This window comes from Physeter macrocephalus, chromosome 14 (assembly GCF_002837175.3).
Source record: "Physeter macrocephalus isolate SW-GA chromosome 14, ASM283717v5, whole genome shotgun sequence".
Taxonomy (NCBI): Eukaryota; Metazoa; Chordata; class Mammalia; order Artiodactyla; family Physeteridae; genus Physeter; species Physeter macrocephalus.
The window spans coordinates 4793958-4809386 of NC_041227.1; the positions used below are offsets into that span (position 1 = coordinate 4793958).

General features: G+C 47.2%; 1 protein-coding gene across 4 annotated transcripts in view; it reads left to right on the forward strand.

Annotated features, from left to right (window-relative positions):
- The window catches only part of RAB22A (RAB22A, member RAS oncogene family), a 56217-nt gene that overhangs the window by 22696 nt on the left and 18092 nt on the right, over nucleotides 1-15429 (forward strand). For all 4 annotated transcript variants that reach the window (XM_028498444.2, XM_024128339.3, XM_028498443.2 and 1 more), the window contains one exon: nucleotides 9881-9962. In XM_028498444.2, the coding sequence (XP_028354245.1) occupies nucleotides 9881-9962 (82 nt within the window). The remainder of the gene's footprint in view (nucleotides 1-9880; nucleotides 9963-15429) is intronic.

Here is a 15429-nt window from a genome sequence, read left to right on the forward strand (position 1 = left end):
CGCCTGCCGATGCAGGGGACACGGGTTCGTGCCCCGGTCCGGGAGGATCCCACATGCCGCGGAGCGGCTGGGCCCGTGGGCCATGGCCGCTGAGCCTGCGCGTCCAGAGCCTGTGCTCTGCAACGGGAGAGGCCACAGCAGTGAGAGGCCCGCGTACCCCAAAAAAAAAAAAAGATATTCGCAGGCAAAAGCTGAGAGAATTTGCCTACAGCAGACCCATATCATGAAAGATACTAAATGAAATTCTAAGAAGACTGTTGGCTTTTAAAACAGTAATAACAATTGTATTACTGTGTTTATAACATTTGAAGAAGCTAAATATAAGGCAACGAGCACAATGGATGGGAGAGGAATGCATGAAATTAGTTTGTTGTATATCTTCCATTGTTCGTGAAGTAGCACCATATTATGTGGAAATAGACTGAAATTTAAGGTTTCATATTGTAATCTCTAGAGAAACTTTGGAAAAAATAGGCACACACAAAGGGGTATTGCTAAAAAGTCAATACAAGAGAAAAAATAGAATACAGAGAAAAGTGTGATTTATCCAAAAGAAGGCAGAAAAGGAGGAGCAGAGAAACAACAAACAAATGCCAAAATGAGAAACTTAAAACCAGTCATGGAAATAATTACATTGAATGTCAGTTTTCTTATTTCTAGCATTTACATATTTTATAGACTCCGCAGGGCATTGTGCATTTCTACATACACTATATTGATGTCTATAAATATGGTCTCTGTGACAGTTTTACTGTTTTTACAGTCTTGGTGCTTTTTTTTTCCTTATTGTATTGACTCAGTCCTCCAATACAGTGTCAAATACAAGTGGTGAGAGTGGACATCCATGCCTTGTCATAAGGCATGGCTGACATTAAAGCATAACAGCCAAAATGCTGGTGAGAATGTGGAGCAGCTAGAACGGGATACATGTCTGAGGCGAGTAGGAAATAGTGTGACTGCTTTGGAGGACTGTGCTCTATTTTCGTATTAAGTTAAACATACATCTAACTTATGACTCAGCACTTCTACCCTTAGGTATTCACCCAAGAGAAATTAAAATATATGTTTAGAGAAAGACTTCTAAAAAAAATGCCTTATTCATAATAGCCAAAAGCTTGAAACAACCCAAATATCCCTCGACATAATGATGGGCAAAGTCTGATATATTCATACAATGGAATACCATACAGCAATAAAGGAAGAATTAGCTATCAAATAATATAGATTCCTTTCAAAAACGTCATTAAATGAAAGATGCTAGACACAAGAGTATATACTTTATATGAAATCCAAGGACAATCAAAACTGATCTATGAAGTAGGAGTCAAAAAGTTTTGCCTGGGGTAGGTACAAGACTTAACTAGAAATGGGCAAAGTTTCCTTAACTAAGGAAACTTTGGGGGTTATAGAAATGTTCTTTATCTTGTTTGGGGCAATAGTTACACGAGAATATGAAACGTCAAACCCTATGCTTCATTTTATTGTTCTTTAGTTATACTTCGGTAAAATATACATATATATTTATATATATAAAACGCTTTAAAGCCCTGTGTTATAGGTACTGGAGGTATTCCTAGTTTTCAAATGAGAGAACTGAGGCAAAGAGAGGTTAATTGACTTGCCCAGTTGGTGGCAAAACTAATAAACAGAGCTGGGTAGTCTGGCTGAAAAGCCTGCACTCTTAGTGAGAATGCTGTTGTCTCAGATCCTTGCCCAGAAATTCTACTTCTAGGACTTTATCCTTCAGATGAACTCACAGACGTTCCAAACAACAAGGTTAGTAACTATACAAGGTTAGTCATTCCAGCGCTGTGGATTAGCAGGGGGCTGATTATATTATTTATAGCATAATCACTTGATATAATATGATGAAGGGGAAAAGGCCAGCTTGAGAAAACTTTATATACTTATATTGGATGACCTCCTAGGTGTAGTGTAGAGTGAAAAAAATCAAAGATACGTACTATATTCTACCATCTGGATTAATAAATAAAAGAGGATGCAGGGGAAACTGTATGCACATATGCTTGTATAAACCGCAGGTATATCTGAAAGGAAACCTAAGAAACGGATGAGATAGTTTCCAGGGAGAGGAATTGAATGGCTGGGAGAGAGGGGTACGAGGGAGACATTTCAGGCCAGTATACCTGTTCTGTACATTCTGGGTCATGAAGCCTATGAGTGTATTACCTATTCCAAAAATTAATGATTATAGTAACAATTTGGAAATGACTGAAATAGCTCATCACACACATAGTTGCCTGAGCTGACAGAAGCCTGCCTCAGACTTCTTAGAACTGTGCCTCTCACCCGTCCATCCCCTGTGGCTTTGGGGTATCAGCCTCAAAGTGTCCCTTCCTACCCATCAAGCCTACCCCGTCTTTCTCCAGGATCGTTTCAGGGCCTCCTAGCTCGTTTCCTTCCCTGTTTCCCTTTTGTGTCCCGCTCCCTCCATCTGGTCCAAGCTCTCACAGTGCTTAGTATTCCCCAGGTTTTGCCTAGAAATCCATTTCCACTTCTGCCCTGTAAGGTCCTTAAAAATAGACATCCATCTCACTCATCCATGGGTTATTAAGGGCTTGGTATCTGGCAGGAGGACCCCAAAGGCCTGTTGCTTCCAGAATTCAGCTTTCAAACAGGTCTGATAACACTGTGCCTTCCTCTCCCCTCAGGGGCTCCTCCCACTTTCAGCCATTTTTCCCAAAACATCATCCTCCAAATGACTTCACATGGTGCACAGGTGGACGTTTTAAATTTATATTGTTAAGTATTTTATTGTCTGTTAGAAAAAATAAACTAGTCCATGAATCCTGTGGGATTTTAATTTTACCAATATTATTGCTCAGAGAAGTTTAAGTTAAAAAAACCAGAATGATTTTTTACAATATTCATAGTAAGTAATACAGATGGAACATGGATATGGCAGAAATGGTGACAGTGAGGCTCTGGCCTTCGGGAGATGCTGACATACAGGAAACAGGGCCTCACGCAGAGCAGACGCTCATCGGTGTGAAGATGCAGTGTCTCATTGACCTTCACCACCTGTCTGTCCCTGCCCTGCCTGGGGCCTCTTCTGTGGTTACCTGAATGTGCTGGCCACCCCACCCCACCCCACCCAGGCTCACTCTGCAGAACCACTTGGGTTCATCTTGCATGTTCACCATTCTGTGCTTTTGTTCCTGCTGTTTCTCTTTATAGAATGTGATCCCCCCGCCTTAGGTCCTGTTGCTGGGCCTCTGCTGGGCAAACTCTCTCCTGAAGGAGGGTTCAGCGGGGTTCAGCTCCAACTTCAGCTCTTCTCATGAAGTCCTCCCTACTGTATTAGTTTCCTATTGCTGCTGTAACAAAATATAGCAAATGTCACTTGCAAGAGCGCAAGTTTATAGTCTTATAGTTCTGGAAATCAGAAGTCTGAAATCAGTTGCACTGGCTTAAAGTCAAGGTATTGGCAGAGCTGGTTCCCCCCAGAGGCTCTGAGGAGGGAATTGGCTTCCTTGCCTTTTGCAGCTTCTCGGGGCTGCCTTTCTTCCAGCCTCCCATACCTGGCACCGCTGCTCTCCCTTGTACTTTCTTTTTTTTCAGTGTAGACAGTCTTTATTGGCAGGTGTTAAGAACGCAAAATAGTAACAAATCCAGAAGGATGGGAAAGGAAGCAGGGCATGGCTCTCCTGCCCCACGTGAGGACCCTGGGAAACCAGGCCAGTGGGGTGGGGCCTTGGCCACTTCGAGCCCAGCACCCTCTGGAGAACAAGCTCCCATGCAGGAGAGTGCCTCACCACACAGGGGAAGGGAGCAGCACCCCGGAAGATGCCTTTCACCCATCTTCAGGGCACATTATCCTGGTATCCACTTGCATCTTACATCACCTTCTCTGGCTCCAGCTTCTCCTTGTCTCCTTCTGAGGACCGTTGTGATTACATTGGGCCCATCTGGATAATCCAGCATCCTCACCCCATCGCAAGATTCTTAACCTAATCACGTCTGTAAGACCCCTTTTGCCATGGAAAGTAACATATTCACAGGTTCTAGGGTTGGGGTGTGGACATCCTCTTGGGGGGTGTTATCCATCCTCCCACACCTGGAGTCACCCTTCTCCTGGGAACTCAGATGTGGCTTTACCTCTGTGCTCCCGCAACTCTCTGTCCATCCTTCAGTATCTCGTTGAGTATCTGCCTTATAATTATCTGTCATCTGACCAGTCCTCTCCCTGTGAGCTTCCTGAGGGCAGGGGTGGGGTTGCAGCCATCCTGCCTGCCCAGACTTCCTGCCGGACAGAAGAAGGCATGTGTTTGAGGGAGTCGACCACCCAGTGCATGACGGCCCTGGGGTGCTGCGGTTCCCAGGCCAGGCTCAGGGCCCGGCCGCCTGCTGAGGTTCCCAGCTGTGCCACCCACTTGCTCCGCCCCTCCATGCCTTGTCCGCAAAATGGTGCTGACGAATCAAACCCAACCCAGAGGCTAACAGCAAGGACTGAACGGGGTCACACGCATGAAGGACAAGAAGAGCGCCTGACCATCATGACCACTCAGGGCAGCTAGGTCCATCCCTGTTGTTGTTGATTTTATTGTTTATGTTGTGAAAGGTTTTTCTGTTGTGTAAGTTATTCTTGACAAACTTAGGAAACTTAGGCTACACTCTTTGTTATTAAATCTAATTGTCTTTAGGTTTAAAGTAATGTTTTCCTTGATTTTAAATATTTTTGCAAAAGTTTTTAGAATGACAAAAATGTAGAAAGTACTAGAGAATTTGCTTAAGGTGACCGTGAACCTGTGGCCTAGCCGTCTCGTGTGCACCCACCGCTCTGGTTCAGGTGGGCAGGGCTGCCTAGACAACAGCCCTGAGCAGAGTGGTACAAAATGGCACGTCAGACCTTAGATCTCTGAGAGATGGTAGAGTTTAAAGATGCGTGTGACTGTGGAACCTACATGAGGAGCTGAGGTTCTGGATACTCAAAGCCTTCCTTACAAGGCACCACATACCATTATGGGGATGATAGCATCCATGTGTCATTCCAAGGAAAGGGCTTGGAGGTACTGGAGTGTGATGCAGGGCACACCTGTGTTCTGAGAGAGCCGAACAAGTCAACTGCAGTCTGCAGTTAGAGGAGAGGCATTTTTACAACACCTTGTAGCAAGTACTTTCATTGGGAGCACGTGCTTCTACCAAAGATCATGACTGCTTGGTGCCCATGAAAGTCATATTTTTAGAATGTCATGAAAAACGGAGACGTTTATGAAAGGCATTCTAGCTTTAGAAAATAATGCTAGTAGGGATCTTAGATTAAAGTGGTAATAAGATCTGCCTAGGCAGAGTGAGGAGAGATGGTGTAGCAGTGAAGAATAAGGTTATCAGACAGGTAAATGGCAGGCTGGAAAATAAAAATGTATCATTTGCATGGCAGGAAGCCATTGCCTGTTTTTCAAAAAGCAAGCCATTGAAGTTATCGTACCGTCCGCATCATTTAACTTGAACGTTAAAGGAGTGATCCTGGAGTTGGAGTGATGATGGGAGGGAGAAATTGTAGTCCCGCCCGAAGAGTGGGGTCCAATTTATGAATTTATTTCGGGTTGAGGTTCAAATGTAGATTAAATGTAAAATGAAGAACCAGACAGTTCTCTCAGAGTGGATGGAAGTAACAGAGGACAAAGAAGAGTTGCAGACCAGTGTCTGTTCCGTGGAAGGCAGACACCATGTTCTGATTGAGAACTTGGAACTGGGGACTGTTGTGGGAGTGGAGTGGAAATAAGCCCCGTCTTCACCGTGTCATGTGTGAGATGGGGACGAAGTGTCTGGACCGTGGAGCCGAGCTGCAGGCGGTCAGATGTAGAAAAGCGCCGTCCCCCACGGATGAAAGCCTAAAGCTGTGGGGCAGGATTCACTCTGGCGAGCCGTGCGGGAGGCCTTCTGCCCAGGGCCGGCCAGCGCGCAGGGACCACCTGGGAGGGACAGTGGGCATCACCCCCTGCCTTGTTTGGCCCGAGTCAGGGTGTCGTCACTGTGTAGACTCACCAAATGCAAATGCCGAAGGGGAGGAAATGTCCTTACAGGTGTGACAGGCCAAGATCTCAGGTTCTCAAAGATCAACAGAGATATCTGTTGCAGTAAAGAGGCGTCACGGGGCTCAGGGAGGAGAGGACAGGGAGGCGTGGTGGTCACGCCACAGCCACCTGAGCTGGGACCCGGCGGTTGGGGAGACACTCCTGCTTCAGCCGTGAGTGCCACAGCCTCTTCCTTAGCATACTCTGGAAGTCTGGGCGATGGAGGGACACAGGAGTCGGTCACTGCTCAAGACGCCTGGCTGTCGCCCGGTGCCTGTTGGCTGGCCTGGAGGTGAGAGCTGGCGGCCAAGCAGCAGCAGGTCATGAGGACTTCCCTGGGCGTGGTCAGCCCTGCTGGTGGCACCCACCCCCACCCCCAGAGGCCACCCACCTGGCTCAAGAGCCCCCAAGGCTCCTCTGATCTCAGCTCTCTCTGTGCTCCAGAAGCACTTCTCACTTTATGCTTTGGGGAGTGCTTGGCCGAGTCTCCCTGGAGCTGTGGGCGTCATGGAAGGCGGAGTGGCTTCTGGCAACATGGTAAATGCTTTGTCAGAATTCCAGGATAGCAAGGAGGGGGCTGAGGAAGGTACGCCTATTACAGAGAAAGACGTACAACAAGGTCCCTACCGTCGTGGCGCTTACATTTCTCATGGGTGAGTTAGGCGTTGAACAGGTAAATTTAAAAATAGATAAATAAATAAGCCAGGCAGATATTATACAGACCTCGTAGCAGATGCCCTGAAGACAAAATGGGATGATGTGTGTGTTGCAGGGTGAAGCTGGGGTGCAGAGCTGCCTGGCTTGGGTGGACCACACAGATTTTTGTGATTGTTGGCAGCTGAGCTAAGACCTAAAACCTGAGGAGCATTTGGCCAGGGAAGAAAGCATTCAAGAAAAAGAACAGTCAGCATGAAGGTAGAAACAGAGCAATTGGGAGGATTTGAGTCTGGGAGGAGGAGACCAGTTCGGTGACCGCAGTGGCCCAGGCAGGGTGTGCTGGGAGCAGTGATGGTGCGTGAATCAAAGACAAGACACCTCTGACTCGGCAGAGGCAGAAAAGTGGAAATCACAGCTGGTGTGAATGGAAATGTGTTTATTCTCAAGTTGGGAGGGTTGATGGGGGAACACGTGGGGAAACTTTGGGCTTATAACCTCTGTCTTCTCTGAGAAGGCTGAAACAAGCTGTTGCCCGGGAAAGAGGGGTCTCGGGCAGTGGTTGGGAGCTGGACAAAAGTCGTAGGAGTGTGGGGTCGTTGCTATGTGGGATGAGAGACCTGGGTGGGTTCAGCTGAAGTAGGATAGCCTTCACACTGGTCCTCCCAGCTCTGTGACTTTCTTCCAGCAAGGCAGCCACCCCACTTCTCTGCTGAGGAAGCAGGGGGAGAGGCCTTTCCAGGTGGTTCAGACAGAAGGACAGGCAAGATTCCTAAAGAACTGGCACAGTATGGCGAGTGATGCTGGCGATAAAAGGACAAGAGGCCAACAGATGTGTAGACCCAAGGAGACCTAAGTAGAGAGCTTTGGACATGACAAGACCTCAGTGCAGATGGGAAGGAGTTGTCTTGAGAGCGACCATGGGGGAGAGGTGGAAGGATGGCCTAGGGTCGCAGACAGGAAGTTGGGTTTAATCCTTTTAGATCCCTACATTACATTGCAGCTGCCATTTTGTCTTTTTTCCTCCTGTCTGATTAATGAATCTGTGCTTCCATTACAAGGGAAATGGTTGGCAGGTTGGTTGGATTTCAGTGAATTCAGATCTAATAATGAAACATTTCCTTTTAATTGTTGTATATATCTTTCTCAGCTTTTTCTCTACTTAAAGTATATTTCTTCTCTTGTTCTTTGAGCAGCCAAAACGGATGTGTTGGATGCACTGGCTGTGTTAACAGGCCTCTACTGGGTGTCTGTTGTCACTCTTACCTCTAACACCAAGCCATAATTGATGGAGAGTTGAGTTGCAAGCTCTTAGGACTAATTGCAGAGTCTAAACTAAAACATTTCCTGCAGCTGCCTTTAAATAACAATAATAACAATAGTAATAATATTTTGTATAGGGATAGTACTTTACAATTTGCAAAGCGCTTTCACATACATCGTATCATTTAATCTTCACAGTAAATAAGGCTTTTTGAATGCTGAGATCTTTCCTAAAATGAGAAATCATGGTGCACATCTTGATTTAATCATGGTGAGTTGCCAGAAGTTCTTGACGTGATAAGCATTTATTGAGCACCTTCTGTGCCTAAAGCACTTTACGAAGGACAGCACGGGGTGAACTTCACGTAAGGAGATACCAAGTAAGTAGCCCTGGCCCAATAAATGTGATCTTGCTTCCTGGCTCACTCCCCCTTCCTCATCACAGTCACTGTTTTGGTGGCTGCTTGCTAAACCATAAATTTATATAAATATTACTAGGAATTCATTGTATCAGAGTTTAAGTTTTTAAAACTAGGATTCTGATACTTATCTAAGCTCAGTAATACTTCAGAAAGTCATTCTATCGATTTCAGCTTGAACTTTCTTGAAAATTATGTATCTGTTACTTGAATCGCAAGGATATTTCAGATCCAGCATATTAGAAAATGTCTAGCCATTGAGTTGGTTTTCCTGATTAGCATGATTCGGCTATGATTCCAAGAGTACAACTTGACCCTTGGCCCCAGAAGGCTTATTCATTGGGAAGGAAGACATAATCATCTCTGGGTTCTTGAGCCAGACTCGGATGCACTGAGGAGACTGGGAGAGAAAGGGCTTCCCAGGAGGGAGCTTCCTGGGTGAGATGGGGAGTAGAGGGTAGCATTGGAGCCGAGCACAGGCCCAGGGCAGGACTCCTGAACCTTTAGCCAGGAGCCCCTAGAGGATCCAGGCATGTGTTCTGGGCCACCACAGCTCCTCACAGATTCTCCAGAAAGCATGAGACCCCCCCCCCGCCGCCAGCCCCTGCCTTCATAGGCCCCTGGGCAGAGTGGCGCCTCACAGAGAGCAGTAAGACCTGCACATCAGCATTCCTTTCCCCATGGAGGGCTGGGGCGGCCCCTGAGGCCTGATGTGGCCCATCAGGACCACCAAGGGGCTGCTTTGTTACTGAAACACAGAGGTACCGGCTGTCTTCCTGCTTCTTGTTTGGCATCTTAGTTTTATTAACTCTAGTATTACACTAGCTCTGATGTGGTCATGTGATTTAGGAATGGGTGAGGACAAACCTAAATGGCCTAATGCTTATAAGCACACTGATTTCCTGGACACAGTTTTTTTTTACAAAAGCTTTCCCATGGGGCTCCCCTGGTGGAGCAGTGGTTGAGGGTCCGCCTGCCGATGCAGGGGACGCGGGTTCGTGCCCCGGTCCGGGAGGATCCCACGTGCCGCGGAGCAGCTGGACTCGTGAGCCATGGCCGCTGAGCCTGTGCGTCCGGAGCCTGTGCTCCGCAACGGGAGAGGCCACAACAGTGAGAGGCCCGTGTACTGCCAAAAAAAAAAAAAAAAAAGTTTTCCCATGGTGCCATCTTTTTGAAGAACAGCTTCTGTATATTACAAGGGAGGCTAATGTCTGGATTATCAAATCATCTCTTGGTTCTTTTGATATGGAGCTGAGGCAGTCACAAGCCAAAGAACCCTTCCTCTGTGTCGGGCAGATACGCCGCCTACCGCTTTATTCTGACACAGCATATGCAGCCGGCATCTGAGCGTCTCGTAAATACTCCGGAGAGGACAACAGTTAGGATATAGTGTGGAGCGGGAGTTTGAGCCTGAAGCCGAAGTGGTGTTTCCAACTGGGGCTGCTGACCTGCTTTAAATAATGTATTAATTGTAAATAATTGTATTCTGATCATCTCTCTTTATAGGGCATCTTTTATGACCAAGACTGTCCAGTACCAGAATGAGCTACATAAATTCCTAATCTGGGATACAGCTGGACAAGAACGAGTAAGTCACTCTTTAATTCACTATGTGTTTTTCTGAGGCCCAAATTAAAGCTCCAGCAAAACCGCCGGTTCCTGTCATTTCACGTCACTCACCTCACTTCTCTGCGCTGGAGACACGTCTTTCCATTTGCGTGGGCCAGCCTTTTTCTTTTCAATTAGAACCACAGAGTCCACCGATGGAGAAAGTGATATGGGCGCTGAGGACATTTTTACACTTTTTAGTGTCTTCAAATAAACATTGACTAACAGGCCTGATAAAACCCTGCTCAGAGTATTGTGTGTAATTTGGGGCTCCATCCTCTAGCAAAGATATAAAAGAATTAATGGTAGAAAGGGAGACTTAAGCACATCTCATTTATAGTCGCCTTTTAAAAGCTAAGGAGGGAACTTTACAGCATATAAAGTTTGAGATTTAAGTGAAATGGATGAGCTAACAGTGCCGTGCAGTAGGTGCTTAATAAACGCCTGTTGATGAAGTTGTCCAAGGTGGTCGTCTGCCTCAGGAGGGGCCTGGACCAGAGCTGGGGCCAGGAGCACGGCATCACCGTGCAGAATGGCATTTGGCAAAGCCCGCCCAAGTCGGATGGGGTGGGAAGGCGGGGAGGGGACCAGACGCTGCTGTCACCTCATTTTCCCTCTGGGCCCAGAGTCTCATTTCCCTGTTGAGGTGTGTCTGGCAGCTACCCCATTATTCAGCTGCTGTTTAATTTTGTTTTCAAACAGTATTATCAAAATAAGAACATGTGATGGATGCCCAGTGCTATCTTAAGCTCTTATAGCAGAAGTAATCAGGAGAAAGAAATAGTCTGTCCTCACAGTCTTATCTGAGATGGCATAGATACCGCGAATGGTATAAAACCTGACAAGAATCATCACAGACACGTGGAGGAAAACACAACAAACCATTACTGTTGTCCTAGACGTAGACAGCATACATTTGTACAGATTTAACGTCTAAGGTTTGCTCTGTTTGGTTTCTTCTGTTTTTTTAATGCTGGGTATCACGCCCTGTGTCCATTTCCTCATCTTAGATGCATCTGCTAAGTCTCCGGTCCCCACTGCTGCTACGTCGTTTGGGCTGTGCGTCTCCAGTGGGGATAGGCTTTTGCTAACCATCACTCTGCTGTCCTTCAGAAGGGTTGCTTGCCACGCGGTGTTCCTGAATATATCCATGGACACAGCCCTGGCATCTAGCCTTTTAGCCACGAACTCGTGGCTCTTCATACAAGAAATATATGTGCCCTTTCACTGAATCCCAAGTTTCGGTTACCCCCTCCCATATATTTGATGACACAGCAAAACCCTCATTATAAAGCACATGCTATGATATAGATTCCATTATGCTTTGAATCAGAGCCTGTCCTGGTAGACATGGGGATATATAACATCTCTTCTTTCCAGAACATGGAAAAAGAATAACACAAGGGTTTATGCCTCTCTCTTGCTGCTACCATAACAGCAGGATTCTGTGAAGTTTTGTAGTTAGCTGGTCTGCATACCTCTTGTTTCCCCATTTCTAATTGATTCTGCACCAGGAGTAGTTGCTCTGAGATGCAAATCTGCCTCACCCCTACCTGGAGCTAGATCACTGAACCAGCCAGGGGCTCGCGCAGGGAATGTAGATGAGCCCAGCGGGCCCGGAGGGCCCGGAAGGCCCGCCCATCAGAGCCCCCGCGCCGAGGAGACCCTCAGGAGAGGGGTGCCTGCAGCGAGCCCTCGCTCCAGCTGGTTGTTGCCAGATCACAGGGTTTAAGAAGAGCAAAACATCTGACAGCTAATCACAAACTGTTTGAAATGCTGTGAGGATCCTCCAGGGCTCATCTGTAAGCTTGTCCTTCCCGTTTGTCCAGGCCTTCAGGGCCTGGACCGTGGCAACCTCGGCCTGACTCTCCACCTTCACCTCCTCCCACCAGTTCATCCTCCAAGACCAAACTGCATAGGCTTATGCAGTGTGCCTGGCCAGTCCACACCCTCATACCCATGGCTTGCCGTTCGCTCTGCTCGGAGTACCCTTCCTCCCACCGTTAGCCTAGAGAACGCGTGCTCAGCCTTCAGCGCGCGTCTGATGTCGCCCCAGGGAGCTCTCCTCACCACCCCTGCCGTTCTCAGATGGCCGCGTGCCCGCTGTGCTCAGGCGTGAATGCGGAGGCGCTCCTCGACCCCCTCCCCGTCGGCCTGCCACGCCAGCAAGGCCGCGTGTCCCGACAGCTCCGGCTTCTAAACGCACCTCAGCTCCACTCGGTTCTCCCTGTCTCCACTGCCAGCTCTCTGCTCTCCGCCCCCTTTAACTCTCACCTGAGAATTCCTTTCACCTTTTAACTGGTCTTCCTGCCTTCCCCCTTGCCAGCCCCACTCAATACCGTACCCTCCCACTACTGCCCTTCAGTAACTGCCCACAGCTCCTCTCCTGGGAGCCCCGCCCCACCCACTGGCCTGCACAGCCCTGCACGGCCTGTTCCACCGCTCTCCAGGGCCCTCCAGGTCCGTCCACGCTCTCACCCGCTGAGCTCCAGCCCGCTGCCTCCGCTCAGTTCCTCAGACTCTCCAGAACCGGGCCTTCACACGCGCTGTTTCTCGTACTGGAACTCTCTCTTCCCTCCACTCGGAGCCTGACCAGCTGGCTCCTTACCAGCCTTTTCGTCTCAAGTTCAACGCCACACCTTCACAGTTTTCCCTAACCCCTCTGCACCTAAGCACGACCCCAGCTCGTTCTCCATCACTGCCCTTTATTCATTTCCCTCAGGACCCTCATTCCAAGTTGTAATTAGATATCTGTCTACACACTCTTCCTGACAGGCTGTCCCCACAGACTGTAAACTGTGAGAGCTGGGACCACGGGGTCGCATTCCCAGGGCCCAGCACAGAGCCTGACCTGGGGTCGATGCTCAGCTATGGGGAGGACCAGTTAGCAGCTGAACTCGTTAGTGTATCTCTTCGGATCCTGAACAGTCTTTGCAATTGCCCACATCCGTGGGATTGTCCCCCGTTTCCTTACTTGTTTATCTTCTGTTAGACTGTGAGCTCCTTGGGGGCAGGGACTGTCCTCATGTCTGTGCGCTCAGCCCCTGGCACACAGTACTGATGCCGGTGGATTTAGATCAGTTGATTGTCAGCCCTACTTTGGCACAGGTAAGGAGGAACAGATCCTCTGCCTAGTTTTACCGTGTGAGTATTGCATGCCTCAAATTATACATTTCTGATATTTGCATATTTATTATTCAATTCTCTGTAGTAATGACATTTATTATGGAACCAAAAATCATCGTAAAATGGCACCCCTTTATGATGAACTGACCATTCAGACATCCTCCCCATTTGACCCTCGCGTTTTCACCAATGGATCATCTTTCTGATGGTCCAGTCACAGTTGGTTGCAAAGTAATTTCATTAAGTCAATGAAAGTGATTTTGGAGAACTCTGCAGAAGTCATGCAAAGCCATGGACGGTAAGGGGTTTGTTACATTAAGTGAGGAGAAAACTACTGATCAGACTGAGGACGTAAGTGCTTCAGAAGGTAATGATTTGTGTATCAAAAGGTTGAGAGGCCTAGGGAAAACTGTTGGAGTCCTCAAATATTTTGTAAAAATTCCTTTTTTATGATAGGACTAGGAAAGGCAAACACGAAATGAAAGATAGATATCATATCGTGCCAGCATATGGTTTTATCAAAAGAATCACAGTCAAGTTATCGATCAACTCTGACTCAGTGTTCATTCAGGAAACTAGCTCCTGGTTGCAATCATAAACCTAAGTTTTTTCTAATATCAGATAAAATGAAACTCGTTTTCATAATTTTTTTCTCAAGATAGAGCCTTTGTCAAACCTTTTCATTCCTATTTGCTATCCTAAATGAATTTGTTTTAAGTGATCTTTTCCCACCAATCACCCTTCACTAACAGGGACTCCTGCAGAAGCATGGAGACAGACCCAGCCCCTGCTCAGACATGCACCTCAAGTCCATATCAGAAATGCACCGTAACTGTAGCAGCAGCATTTCAATTACTTGCCATCTGTCTGTGATCATGTAAAAGAAAGCTTCTAACCAAAGTCTAATAGACACTGCATCCAGTCCTTGAAGATTTATGTCCTGAATCTTACTGTGGTTTCTCCTCATGACTGTTTCTAGAGGGCAGAGCACCAGGAAGACACGGACTCATCCACTGTCACGGGAGCCACATAGGAGTTATTCTCGTGTCTGAAATCAGGAAAACGTGTAGTGGCTTAATATCTAGAGCCAGGGTCCGCACTGCGGCCCACAGGCCAAATCCAGCTTGCTTCCCGTTTTATCAGAACACGGCCATGCTTATTTGTTTACATAGTGTCTATGGCTACTTTCACACTTCCGTAATAGAGCTGAGGAGTTGCGACAGAGATCATATGACCCACAAAGCCCAAAATGTTTACTGCCTAGCCCCTTCCAGAAAAAGTTTGCCAACCCCTGATCTAGAGCCAGATTGGGAGCAGAGCTGTGCGGACGTCCTTTTAGTCTCTTTTTAAGCTGTCACCTTCTTTCTTTACACCAAAAGGACATGGAAAGAGTTTCCGTGTCAGTAATGGTGGAGTGGCTTGTAACAGACTAACCCTCCCACAGAGAACTATTATGTATAAGCTCTGGACAAAGCATTAAACAGCTCTCTGAAGGTACTGCCAAGTAACCAGACGTAGTTTGGGGACTGAAAAGGGAACGACATTGAGTGAGACTCACATTTTCATGGCTTTTCCCCAGAGGGCACTCCCCAGACCGTGCAGCACAGGGTAGTTAGGACTCCAGCAGAAAGGCTGTCTTTTTAGCTTGCGGTATTTGAGGACAGAGTTTAAGGTTGCTAGAGCAGCTGGGAAAGAAGGAGGCAAATCCCAGAAAAGATGGATCCCACAAGGAGGGAAGCCCCCAAAATCTGCTTGTAAATTCCCTTCAAGGCTTTGCTTAACCCCCAAATCGTGAATGCACAGGGGCGACACTAAGAGACCCAGCAGAAACCAACAGCTGGAGGGGTGACAAGACGGAGCAGAGATTCGGCTGCTGCTCATCACAGGAAAAGGAGAGTTTGGAGTCCAGTCCTGCCCTGTTAGAGGGGTTGATAAACATGTTAGGCTTCCCTCGAGACTTCTGAAGGGCCGTGTCTTAAGAGCAGAGACCCAAGTAGACCCACCCTAACCATGCGTAAAACCAGTCTCAGGGTGATTAGCCAGTGTTTTAACACTCTTCAGAGAAGATAATGGAAACCAGATGGTTTAGAAATGTTCAAAGATTTAAAGGAAAAGTAGTCTTTTTTTTTTTTTTTTTTTTTTTTTCTAGAAAAAGTAGTCATAATCTACTTAACTACAGATGGGGAATCTTACACAGAATGGCAACTAATAATCAGACGGAAATGCTAAAACTGAAAACCGTAGTATTTAAGATGAAAAGTCCACTGGGTAAGTGACAAAACAAAAAGTGGAAAAATAGGAACATAGTCTTAGTACCATAG